The 13,572-nt window shown below is 41.7% G+C and overlaps 1 protein-coding gene and 1 pseudogene across 7 annotated transcripts in view; one reads left to right on the top strand and one right to left on the bottom strand.

The window, feature by feature from the left end:
- LOC115103794 (endonuclease V) overlaps positions 1-12,090 on the bottom strand; it is a 48,782-nt gene extending 36,692 nt beyond the window's left edge. For 5 of the 7 annotated variants that reach the window (XR_003859653.2, XR_003859652.2, XM_065006278.1 and 2 more), the window contains exons 1-2: positions 11,950-12,090; positions 4,567-4,738 (exon numbers count right to left, since the gene is read on the bottom strand). Coding sequence is in view for 5 of the 7 variants with exons in the window: in XM_065006278.1 (XP_064862350.1) it covers positions 4,567-4,738; positions 11,950-11,993 (216 nt within the window). In the remaining 2 variants the exon portion in view is untranslated. The remainder of the gene's footprint in view (positions 1-4,566; positions 4,739-11,949) is intronic. The other 2 variants (XM_029624741.1, XM_029624740.2) reach the window with 1 other exon arrangement.
- Positions 2,422-3,562, top strand: LOC135563480 (UDP-glucuronosyltransferase 2B33-like; annotated as a pseudogene).
- Positions 12,091-13,572: the final 1,482 nt, after the last annotated feature.

The following is a 13,572-nucleotide window of genomic DNA, read 5'->3' on the forward strand; positions in this document are numbered from 1 at the left end:
CAATACTCTACTTAGCAAACTGGATGCAGTTTATCACAGTGACATCCGTTTTGTTACTAATGCACCTTATACCACCCACCACTGCGACCTGTATGCTCTAGTCAGCTGGCACTCGCTACATATTCTTCGCCAGACTCACTGGCTCCAGGTCATCTACAAGTCCATGCTAGGTAAAGCTCCGCCTTATCTCAGTTCACTGGTCACGATGGCAACACCCACCCGTAGCACGTGCTCCAGCAGGTGTATCTCACTGATCATCCCTAAAGCCAACACCTCATTTGGCCGCCTTTCCTTCCAGTTCTCTGCTGCCTGTGACTGGAACGAATTGCAAAAATCGCTGTAGTTGGAGACTTTTATCTCCCTCACCAACTTTAGACATCTGCTATCTGAGCAGCTAACCGATCGCTGCAGCTGTACATAGTCCATCGGTAAATAGCCCACCCAATTCACCTACCTCATTTATTTACTTTTCTGCTCTTTTGCACACCAGTATCTCTACCTGCACATGACCATCTGATCATTTATCACTCCAGTGTTAATTTGCTAAATTGTAATTATTCGCATACCTCCTCATGCCTTTTGCAAACAATGTATATAGACTCTTTCTTTTTTTTCCTACTGTGTTATTGACTTGTTTATTGTTTACTCCATGTGTAACTCTGTGTTGTTTCCTGTTCACACTGCTATGCTTTATCTTGACCAGGTTGCAGTTGTAAATGAGAACTTGTTCTCAACTAGCCTACCTGGTTAAATAAAGGTTAAATAAAACATTTAAAATAAAATCGTCATTGTATAATTTCATTCCAAAGTGCTGGAGTACAGAGCCAAAACAACCAAAAATGTGTCACTGTCCAAATAGTTTTGGACATCACTGTATATGCAAATATATAAATATACAGTACCAGTCAAAAGTTTGGACACACCTACTCATGGGTTTTTCTTTATTTTTACTATTTTCTACATTGTAGAATAATCAGTGAAGACATCAAAACTATGAAATAACACATACGGAATCATGTAGTAACCAAAAGTGTTAAACAAATCAAAACATATTTGACATTCATTTACATTACATTTAACATTTAAGTCATTTAGCAGACGCTCTTATCCAGAGCGACTTACAAATTGGTGCGTTCACCTTATGACATCCAGTGGATCAGCCACTTTACAATAGTGCATCTAAATCTTTTAAGGGGGGGGAGGTGAGAAGGATTACTTTATCCTATCCTAGGTATTCCTTAAGGCAAAGGCAAGGCAAAAAGTAACCACCCTTTGCCTTGATGAAAGTTTTGCACACTCTTGGCATTCTCTCAAACAGCTTCATGAGGTACATCTGGAATGCATTTCAATTAACAGGTGTGCCTTGTTAAAAGTCAATTTGTGGAATTTCTTTCCTTAAATGTGTTTGAGACAATCAGATCTGTTGTGACAAGGTAGGGTGGTATACAGAATATAGCACTATTTGGTAAAAGACCAAGTCCATATAATGGCAAGAACAGCTCAAATAAGCAAAGAGAAACAACTTTCCATCATTACTTTAAGACATGAAGGTCAGCCAATACGGTCGCAAAAACCATCAAGCGCTATGATGAAACTGGCTCTCATGAGGACCGCCACAGGAAAGAAAGACCCAGTTACCTCTGCTGCAGAGGATAAGTTCATTACAGTTACCACCAGCCTCAGAAATTGCAGACCAAATAAATGCTTCACAGAGTTCAAGTAACAGATACATCTCAACATCAACTGTTCAGAGGAGACTGCGTGAATCAGGCCTTCATGGTCGAATTGCTGAAACCACTACTAAAGGACACAAATAATAAGAAGAGACTAGCTGGGGCCAAGAAACACGATCAATGGACATTAGACCGGTGGAAATCTATCCTTTGGTCTGATGAATCCAAATCTGATATTTTTGGTTCCAACCACCGTGTATTGATGATCTCTGCATGTGTGGCTCCCACCGTGAAGCATGTAGGAGGAGGTGTGATAGTGCTTTGCTGGTGACACTGTCAGTGATTTATTTAGAATTCAAGGCACACTTAACCAGCATGGCTACCACAGCATTCTGCAGCGATAAGCTGCAGATGAGCAGGGACCTTGGGCATCTTTCTTTTGGTGTTTTTCAGAGTCCGTAGAAAGGCCTCTTTAGTGTCCTACGTTTTCATAATTGTGACATTAATTGCCTACCATCTGTAAACTGTTAGTGTCTTAACGACCGTCCCACAGGTGCATGTTCATTAAATATTTATGGTTCATTGAACAAGCATGGGAAACAGTGTTTAAACCCTTTACAATGAAGATCTGTGAAGTTATTTGGATTTTTACAAATTATCATTGAAAGACAGAGTCCTGAAAAGGGGATGTTTCTTTTTTTGCTGAGTTTACTTTCAAAGATTCAAGAAAGTATGTGTGGTAGGAGCAATGTTTGAGGATAAAGAACTCATGAAAAGCCTTGTGGAAGCGAGGTAGGACAAGGTGCTCACAGAACCTGCATGGGGTGGGGGAGTCTTGCTGGTGCATTATATTAGATTGCCTTTAGTTTACAGTGCTCGTTGGACCACAGCTGGTATACACATTTTGCTCTTTCTCCCTCGCCAGTCATTTGTTCCAGTTTTTAGATCAAGTTTATCGGAGGATATACATTTCTTACAGCGGCTCGGAAATATAATGTTTTATGGTATTATGATTTACCATGAAATTGTAGAGTTCAATCTATACTATAATGAGCTTTGTGATAAATAATTTGGCCGAGATATTCATTATTACAGATTGCTCCGTTCAGCTGACCTATGGTTGATTCGCTCTGATTTTGTTTTCGGGTCTCCACGTCCAACTATGCCAAACATCGTACACATTCATGGCTTCTACTGTAAGCCTGCTCAACCGCTCTCAAAAGAGCTAGAAGAGTTTGTTCAGAGCTCTGGAGAACATGTCATTATAATGTAGTTAGGATCCTTAGTCAGTCTTACAAGGGATGTATCCACTGAAATTGCTTCTGCCTTTTCCCAACGCCTCAGAAAGTCATGTGGGGACATGTTAGTGACAAGCCCTCCATTTTGGGTAACAATACCCTCCTGGTAAAATGGCTGGCTCAGTCTGACCTCCTTGGTCATGACAAGATCAGAGCATTTGTGTCACATGGGGTTACAAATGTTGTCAAGGAGGCCATTTACCATGGTGTTGGGTTTGCCACTGTTCCAAGACCAATTTGACAATCTTCTCCAGCTGGAAGAAGGAGGAGGAGCCAAGGTTTTAGACATTGGCAGTTTCAATAGAGGGATCTTTCTTCAGGGCTTGCAGGAAGTTCTCCACAATGGAGCCTACAAGTTCAACATGCAGAAGCTCTCCAGACCATTCCATGAAGCCACTGGACAGGGCCGTCTACTGGATCGAGTTCGTCATGAGACACAAAGAGGCTGCTGACTTGCGCTCAGAGTCCCACAGGATGCCATGATACAGCTACCACTCAGTGGATGTCATCACCACATTGTTGGCAATGGTGCTCCTCTTCCTCTTGCCTAATGCAGCTATAGTAAAATACTGTTGCTGCATGTTGTGTTGAAAAATACAAATGTATCATCATACTGTACTCATAAGTAAAAGTTATTATTTCTGAGAGCTTCAAGTGTTTGTGATTAACTTGTTGGGAAATATGTATCACACAAGTGTATTTTTTGTTTAATAAATGATTTATTTCACATTGTCCTATCAAGTCAATTTGATTTGATGGAGGAGTTGGTGTACTCCTGCTAAAATGCCCGCCATTGTCAGAATTTGTATTTAGTATCTTCTATGTTAATTGTCATGTGAATGTCACACAAATTACTATAATTCAGAATATTACTCAGATATTCATCCTTGGATATTCAAAACTATTTTAAACTTCAAGTAGCCAATTTGTAAAAATTCATTGTGGCTCTTGGCTATTCTGAAATTGTTTGGGCTTATGATGCAAAAACCACTGTGTTGTGAATAAATCCAATAAAATCCAATGGGAGAGACTCGGGGTAAATTATTGTGTCTGCACTGACTGGGGAACATTTAATTAGCCGTACTATAATAACATTACAACAAAATTGGTCCATGTATCAACAAAACAACCTGGCAAATATCATTAATTATGATGGGTTGTGTTTCAGAATGTGTTGACAGCCCTTGATGGAGAATTAGGGTCGGGTCCAATAGAGGGAGCGGAACGGTTAAGAATGAAAAATAGAGGCAATGAAAAGTTGAGGCAAAACTCGTGGTCACAAACTGCTAGGATGACTGAACAGACATGGCCTGTGTGTCAATACCTTCAAGTCACTTCCTTTCCTTGTCTCCTTTCTTTGATCCACACTAATACAGAATAGCTATTCAGGTGAAATAGAAAAAGAACACCATCTTTCTTTCATCTAGTATGCTCAAACAGTGCCTGTGAGTCAGGAGGAAAGGAAACCACTTTATAGCGTTAAGACGCAGCCCATGGTTAGCATTAGCATAGAAATGGTCCGTTTGGGCTTTATAGCATTAAGACTCAGCCTATGGTTAGCATTAGCATAGAAATATTCTGAGTCAGTGCATTACCTCTAGGTCTGGGTAGCTGAGCACCACTAGTTGGGCACAGGCGTTGACGTCATCTCCTTTGATGAACGACAGGTCCACTCCTCCAACCCTCTCCAGCCCGGTGAAGTCGGGACATCTCTGCCAATCCTCTGTGTCCTCCTCCACCACCTGCTGCCTCAGGCTGGCCTGTTCACTAGGAGAGAAAGAGGAGAGGGAGAGAAAACCGCAAAGGGTTAGTGGCCAAGGGGGAGTGGTAGGGTGCAAATTTGGACTGGCCAACAGCGGATGAAGACTTCTACTAGTAATGAGGCATTCTATAGCACCGGTCCCCCTACACCATCTGCTTGGCTTCTACATCTCCAGCGTCAGACACAAATCTAACAAGGAGGCGGCGCTGGGAAAAGGGACATGATACCATTATTAGTGATGGTCACAATAGATTCACAAGTCAACGGCTGATAGAGGTAGCCGATACTGGCAGCATTCCAGGGTTACTGTTGGCAGGAAACTTCTCTCTTGCAGAAAGGCCTCACCTCACCTGCCCAGATGCTGTGTCCCTCCGCTGGTGTCATAGGGAAACTTACTACTGTTCTCCCAAGACAACCCTACCTGAACTTCACAAGGGCTATCCAGTATTGAACAAGAATAACTAGGCTGACATTCAGACCTTTTACATGGTTATGTGGTTGATATGTGATATTCCATGAGCATGGGTTTAAAATACCAAATTGTGCGGGGCTGGCTCCAAGCACAATCGGAGACCCAGAAGCTCAGTCTGGGTCTCAACGTACTGTTGAGAGTTAGAATAGTAGAATACACAAGTTGCAATTTCAAATTTTGGTTGTGCATCAGCAGTTTTTCTGTTCTTGTTCTGTCAGTCGCCCAGGGGTGCTGACCTCCAGGGAGCCACCTTTGATTTTGTTAGTCACTCAGATATCATTACCATGGCATAAGTCATGCTGGAAATTAGCTTTAAAAATGTGTCTTTGCCCCATGGCAAAATGAGTAAACGTGGATATCGAATTGACCACTTCAGCATGGTTTTGTGGAACAGTCGATGCCGGGCAGGGCTACGGGCCAGAAGGTTGAGGGTTTGCCGACCACCACTGATGAGCTCTCTCCCCCTGCCTGCCTCACTACACTACGATCAGAGACGGCTGCAGACAATAATCATTAGCCAGGGGGAAATCAGATGTACATTTGTATGATATATCTATAATTGTAAAGCAGGTGGTTCGAACCCTGTACGCTGATTCGCTGAAATCACTTTTTACTGTTCTAATTACATTGGTAACCAGTTTATAATAGAAATAAGACACCTTCGGGGTTTGTGGTATATTGGCCATATACCACACCCCCTTGTACCTTATTACTACAAGTATATAAAACATATGCAACGTTTTCCCCACCAACAGGTTTCTGTGCCAATGCACCACACACAACCAATAAGCAATGCATAACTGCATCCCGAATTACCGACTTCATCTTGGTTTACGTTTTCAACACTCCAATCAAATAGAGTATGTCAATCTCGACAAACAGAAAATAGATCCCTCCCTACTCCGTATCAAAGGCTTGGCTTGACAATCTACGAATGTCAATAAACGTTTGGGTGTTTTGTAACAGATGTCTCTTGCCATTGATTGAATGGACAGTGTGCAGTTGGGAAACTGGATTATATTTGAGTGGAGTGGATAACGTGCGAAGGTAGGTTACAGGAGACTTTCGAAGTAGCCTAATCAGATTAAAACATTATGACTAGTTGTGTTTCTGCCACACAAAAAAAAGGTCATACATTTTAAAAGTTAATTGACAAATATGTAGGCTATATTGAAGCCTTAGGTTCTAGATCGAGGAAAAGCTGCTCGGGTCGGAAAGAAGGCAGAATGGGCGTTATGCTTGGAATAACAGGACCTGCTGGGAGCATAAGCCTATGTGGCTTCACTATATAGGAAGACTTGGGAGAATGATGATCAGCAACAGACAGTGCATCAGCATTAGAAGTAAAAATACAGCCGGACTGTCCTGTACTTTGTGCCTTTCTAGACTTTAGAATCTGAGAGTAGACCCACAACTGATCCAAATGGAATTAATGGAATCGAACATTCAAATAACAGGGCTTTTGCACCATTATTTCAATTACATTTTCACTGCAATTTACAGTCTAGAGTAGAATTGTATTCACTTGAAAACAATAATGTCCCTAAAACCATACAAATTGAATTAACTGTATAACGGATAAAAAAAATTGAAATGTAAAGCGAGCCAGCAGAAAACAACAATCCTAATTTTAAAATATAATTAAACTTGCACCCCTTGTAATAATACTAAACAACCTATGTACAACACCTAACAACCTCACTAAGATACCTTTTGGTATTGTAGCAAACAGTGAGGCAGGGAATACAACTAAGATTGCTGGCGTGAAAGACAAAACATCGTGCCAATAGGGTTAACCCAGTTGCTGGGAATTGTACCGCGGCTCATATAGTGAGGTTTGCAACACTGCCCCCTCTGTACTTGAAGGCACGGCCACCATCCCACTTCAAACAGCATTGTAGCAAATGGCAGGACAAGGAAGTTAAACAGAGTCTCTGCCGTGAAAGACAAACACCCTATGGATCGTGCTAATAGGGCTAATCCACTTGGTAGGAATTGTATCATTACATTTAGCAGATGTTCTTATCCAGAGCAATTAGGGTTTAGTGCCTTGCTCAAGGGCACATCGACAGACTTTTCACCTAGTCGGCTTGGGGATTCGAACCAGCGAGTTTTCAGTTACTGGCCCAACGCTCTTAACCGCTAGGCTACCTGCCACCCTCATCATGGCTCATAAAGCGAGGATTGTGACAGTATAATGGTTTTTGGAATGACAGTCATAGGGACCAGGGTTTGAGTCACAGTTAGGGTACCCCCCTAATCCACTATATTAGTGTCAGGTGTTGGAGAGCACCATTGAAAGCATGTCCCAACCAAGTTTTAGTCACATTACATTTTTTGTTAGGCTAGCAGTGTTTCTGTCAGGTTTCTGTACTGCACATATGATGGCTGAGTATTCAAAACAAATGTGCACCCCATTGATTCAAATAATCATGCTATCAGGGCCTCCCGGGTGGCGCAGTGGTTAAGGGCGCTGTACTGCAGCGCCAGCTGTGCCATCAGAGACCCAGGCTCTATCGTAACCGGCCGCAAATGGGAGGTCCGTGGGGCGAAGCACAATTGGCCTAGCATCGTCCGGGTTAGGGAGGGTTTGGCAGGTAGGGATGTCCTTGTCTCATCGCGCACCAGTGACTCCCGTGGCGGGCCGGGCGCAGGTGCACCGTGTTTCCTCCGACACATTGGTGCGGCTGGCTTCCGGGTTGGATGCGCGCTGTGTAAAGAAGCAGTGCGGCTTGGTTGGGTTGTGTATCGTGGACGCATGACTTTCAACCTTCGTCTCTCCCGAGCCCGTACGGGAGTTGTAGCGATGAGACAAGATAGTAGCTACTAAAAAACAATTGGATACCACGAAATTGGGGAGAAATGAGGTAAAATTAAAAAATATATATCATTTTTTCAATTTTTTAATTATCATTCTGCCAGGTAGGCCTACTTTCCAGTCAACATTTAATTAGCAAGGTTTTGGGGGAAAAACATTGAAAAGGGACTGCTTCAGCATGAAAAAATAGTTTCATATTAGTTAAATTAATAATTATTTTATGTTTGTTATTTTTTACTATTTGGAGAAATGTGAAGAGGGGCATCCGTTATATAGTCAATTACATTTGTATGGCTTAAACAAGATCAGTAGGGAGCTTTTTGAGCTGTGTGTCTTAAGGTTTTCTCATGTGCAATGACGCACCAGGCCTCTCCGCTGCATATCAGCTATTCCTCTATGTTCTTGTGGATTTATGTAAAACATTTTTAGCAGCTTTGAATAATTTTATGTGTGGTATGATTGCTAGTTAGCCTATTGCAGATCTCGACAAACAATCCAGCTACCACTATTGTCACTTGTGGCGGATGAATCAGAATTAGTTGGGTAACATAGACAAATAAGATGTTTTATTTACATAATATGCTTATGTGAGATACTTGTCATTAGAATGTATCCCTTTGGACTATACTGTTGGCAGTTGCACTTTTCCCTTCTTAGCTTGGGCTCAGTCACTTGGGGCCCAGAGAGGGGAGAGGTCAGAATGGAACATTGTCTTCATATGTGAATGTATCTGTTAAACCATGTGAAGGGATGGCGTCAATAAGGGGGAACCAATTATCTCTTGGCTCCACAATGTCTGTGTGCAAGTCACTCCCCTCAGTAAGCTTGTCCCGGAGTGGGGAGAAGAGGGGGTTTACTTGAGATGAGAGTACATAGAGTTGACAATTGAGTTATGCCTTGGATGGAGGTAATGTTTTGGTACTATGAATGACCAGGAACGAGATTAGAACCTCGTCTTAGAGACCAAACTGAACAATAATGTATAGCTAATGCTATCTGGCTAAGGGATATTCCTTTCTCAAGTAAAAGGCCCTTTGTGAAGAGTTCCTGAGATCTGTGGTTCGTCATGTAAGTTGAGAGGGGTGGATCTTTGCTATAAAATATCTCAGTTGCCATTATGTTGACACTCAACTATTCATTAGAGATAGTGAATTGTTGGAAGTCAAATGCTATTGCAAAGCTGAATTATTATTAAAGATTAAGTTTAAGTATAACTCTGACTGCTGTGTGGTTTGTAACTCTCCTCATTTGGTAATACAGGAAATTGCCACGACACACTATGGATAGAGGGCAGAATAGAGTTGACAGTATAGCAAGCATGCAGAAAAGCGTGGTGCATAAGGGAAGTACGAAAACACCTTGATAGGGGAAGAAATTCTATAGTAAAGCCTGGAAAATGGGATTGTAAAGCAGGGAATAAAATGCACCACCAGTACTGGAAAAATTACCCAATTGTCATACTTGAGTAAAAGTAAAGATACCTTAATAGGAAATGACTCAAGTGAAAGTGAAAATCACCCAGTAAAATACTACTTGAGTAAAAGTCTAAAGTGTTTGATTTTAAATATACTTAAGTATTTAAAGTAAACCTAATTGCAAAATTTTACTTAAGTATCAAAAGTAAAAGTATAAATCATTTAAAATTCCTTATATTAAGCTGATGGCAGAATTGTTAGTGTATTTTATTATTTACAGATAGCCAGGGGCACACTCCAACACTGACCTCATTCAGAAACAAAGCATTTGTGTTTAGTGAGTCTGTCAGATCAGAGGCAGTAGAGATGACCAGGGATGTTCTCTTGATAAGTGCGTGAATTGGACAATTCCTGTCCAGCTATTCAAAATGTAACAAGTACTTTTGGGTGTCAGGGAAAATGTATGGAGTAAAATGCACATCATTTTCTTTAGGAATGTAATGAAGTAAAAGTCATCAAAAATATAAATAGTAAAGTACAGATACCCCCCAAAATTAGTTAAGTAGTACTTTATAGTATTTTTACTTAAGTACTTTACACCATTGTGCACTACCTTGCCCTGTGCCACCCCCCCCAAAAAAAACATACACATTTTGACAACCCTCCTCACCCACCCCAATAAACTTAGAACTATCCCTTAGGGCCCCCAAAAGGCTAGGGGTGGAACTGAACTTGTGTAGCTAGTGAACTCATGACAGTGGAGATTGAAATGGGGAGGACAACAAATTGTTAGCTAGCTAAACGCTGAAAATCAAAGATGGTTCAAAGTTATGAGATACCTCAGAGTTGGAAGGGGAGGACCATCCTCGTCAGTGAATTTCATAAAAATAAAAATTGTAAAACATTTAAAAAGTTATCCTTTATGCTAAATATAATCACATCTCCAAATAATTGATTAAAACACATTATTTTTCAAAGAAGGTCAACAGTAGCCTCAACAGCACTCTGTAGAGTAGCACCATTGTGTAGCCGGAGGACAGCTAGCTTCCGTCCTCTTCTGGGTACATTACTTCAATACAAAACTTAGGAGGCTCATGGTTGGCACCCCCTTCCACAAACTTACATAGTAATTATGATAACTTCCGGAGGATTTCCTCCAACCAATCAGAGCTCTTGCAGCATGAACTGACATGTTGTCCACCCATTCAAAGGATCAGAAAATGAATCTAGTACTGAAAGCATAAATTACAGCTAGAGAGCACTGCAATGGATAAAATGTGGTGAGTAGTTGACTCAAAGAGAGTAGTTGAACAGTTTTGAACAAATTAATTTCTTCCAAAATGGAGAAACACGAAATAAATATATATATATACACAGAGATTGTGGTTTTCTTTTCACTTTGTTTCACTTACTTAGCTAGAAAATGCAGCTGGCTAGTTTAGCCTACTGAAACGCCCTGCTCAAACAGAGGGATGCTGTGTTAGCTAGCTGGCTATGACTCTCCAAACACAACACTGGAACTCTTCCAAGTCAAGGTTTTACTCATTTATTGCCACCGGGGCCTGCCGGTGTAACTGCTTACTGACTGTACACTGTAACGTTACTGCATGATTGTAGCGGGTTTACTAACGCATTAGTTATATTAGCTATGCTGACTATGACGTTACTTTAGCTAATATGGTGACAACGATGTAGGCTGTGTTTAAGCGGTTTGGCCTGGTCACATACAGCCAGATGTGTTGTGCATTGAAGGGAAGAGGTGAGAGGAGGAGAGCGCATAGATGCGAGAAGGAATACAGCGTGATCAGTGGTGTATTCATCCCACCGATTCTGTTGAAAAACATTTCTTAAACAGGAGAAACGGGGATACACGTACTTGAATTTGTCCAATAGAAACTCTTGCAACTGTTGGACTAATAATTACATCCTATATCAGCTTGATACAGGCAAGTGTGTGCATGTCACGGTCATTGAATGTCACGGTCTGTCACCTGAAATGTATCTCTCGACCTGTGTACACCTACGTTGAAAACTTTCATTCATAGGCTTGGTTGTAGCAACCTCATGATGGGTATAGGGACAATTTGAGTATAATGTTGTAGCCTAAACATATTGCTGTTACAACGAATTGGGTGAATGGAATATGAATGACAGTCATCCAATATGCTGTAATAGAAAAATAAGGCCATGCTCATGAAAATAATATCTGCCCTCCCTCATCTTGAACGGCACTGAACGCCACTGCTCCATGTGCAAGACAACTGCTCTGCCTCTTGTAATGGCTGGCTTGATTGATACTAACTAGCTAGAGAGCACTGTATTTGTAGCTACCAGGGGGCTAGCAAATTATGTGAGCTAGCTAGATAGCTAGCTGTCACACCTGTCTGTGGTGTCCTAATCAAATGACATTATGACACAGGTGAGGAGGAGCAGCGCGTGCTCTTTTTCGCTGTGAAATACAGTTTACATTTTGCCATTTTATTATGTCAAATTAAGAGAAACGTGTCTGACCTTTCCCATTTCTTGACCAATTCTTCTTGAGGAAGTATAGACATGTAGTTACTCGAAGTGAACAAGCAGAAGTGTCAAATTATTGCAGCGAAGACCTTCTTCCGTGTTGTACCACAGACAGAAGGTTAAACTCAGACGCGTCACAGGGGCTATAAAGCTGAAGCGTTCGTTTTTTTACCAACAAATATGGTAGTGAGAGGAAGTACAGTCACGGGTAGTGAGAGGATGGGACTAGGTTAAACTGGGCCGACATTGTGCACATTTTTTTTCATCTTTGAAAAATCTGCTCTCAATACATTTCTGTTCCCAAAACTATAATCTGTTAGTGCACACATTTTTATAGACTTGATGCTTTGCCAACGTTTTAAAAGGGGCGTTGTTTAGAGTGCAACGTCGAATAGAGTTCGCACTTCAGAGGAGGCGTTCCCTAACGGAATATACAAATACATGCTGCAAAAGCACCAATAGGATCTCGCTAGCTCGTGCTTGGCTTTGTCCACCTCATTGCTGCATTTGCTCCAGCTGTAAACGACACAGATGCACTGTCTTGGGTTAGCTATAAATATCTTTGGTCGTACCTTGTGTTGTTTCGCAACGTATCTCCACATGGGCGGAACCAAACAGCGCTTGCCGCGTTCAAAACAACTGGGAACTCGGGAAATTTCCGACGTCTGTGCTTTCAAGACAACTGGAAACTGTTGAAAAACACTCCGACCGGGATTCGTTTTGAATCATCATCCAAGTTGGTATTCCAAGTCGGAAAGTCGGGCATCTTTCTAGAGCTCTGGCTTCCCGAACTGACGATCACGGACGTTATGATTTGACCTAGTCTCCCCCCCCCCCGAGTTCCCAATTATCTTGAAAACACCAAGTGTCACACGACAGTTCACATGTAGCAGTTTCATTGCAGTGGTACTTGTACCGTCTTTCAAACACAACTGAGACAGACTCATAAAATATGCATTGTACAAAATTTGTCTTTAGTTTGTGGACCCGCATTCTGACTGGTTGCATCACTGCCTGGTATGGCAGCTGCTCGTCCTCCGATTGCAAGGCACTACAGAGGGTAGTGCGTACGGTCCAGTAAATCACTGGGGCCAAGCTTCCTGTCATCCAGGACCTTTATACCAGGCAGTGTCAGAGTAAGGCCCTAAAAAGTGTCAGACTCCAGCCACCCCAGTCATAGACTCTCTGCTAGCGCATGGCAAGCGGTACCTGAGCACCAAGTCTAGGTCCAAAAGGCTTCTGAACAGCTTCTACCCCCAAGCCATAAGACTCCTGAACAGGTAATCAAATGGCTACCCAAGACCCTATTTTACAGTGCAGCTACTCTCTTATCTATGCATAGTCACTTTAACTCTACATGTACATATAACCTCGACTAACCTGTACACCCACACATTGACTCTGTACTGGTACCCCCTGTATACAGCCTCGCTATTGTTCTTTTACTGATGCTCTTTATTTTTTACTTATTAAAAAAAAACTGCATTGTTGGTTAAGGGCTTGTAAGTAAGCATGTCACTATAAGGTCTACTACACCGGTTGTATTCGGTTGTGACAAAAACAATTTTGATTTGTTTGTGCAAATTCTGTTCTATATTTTATGATTGCCACCTAGTG

Source organism: Oncorhynchus nerka, linkage group LG21 (genome assembly GCF_034236695.1).
Source record: "Oncorhynchus nerka isolate Pitt River linkage group LG21, Oner_Uvic_2.0, whole genome shotgun sequence".
Taxonomy (NCBI): domain Eukaryota; kingdom Metazoa; phylum Chordata; class Actinopteri; order Salmoniformes; family Salmonidae; genus Oncorhynchus; species Oncorhynchus nerka.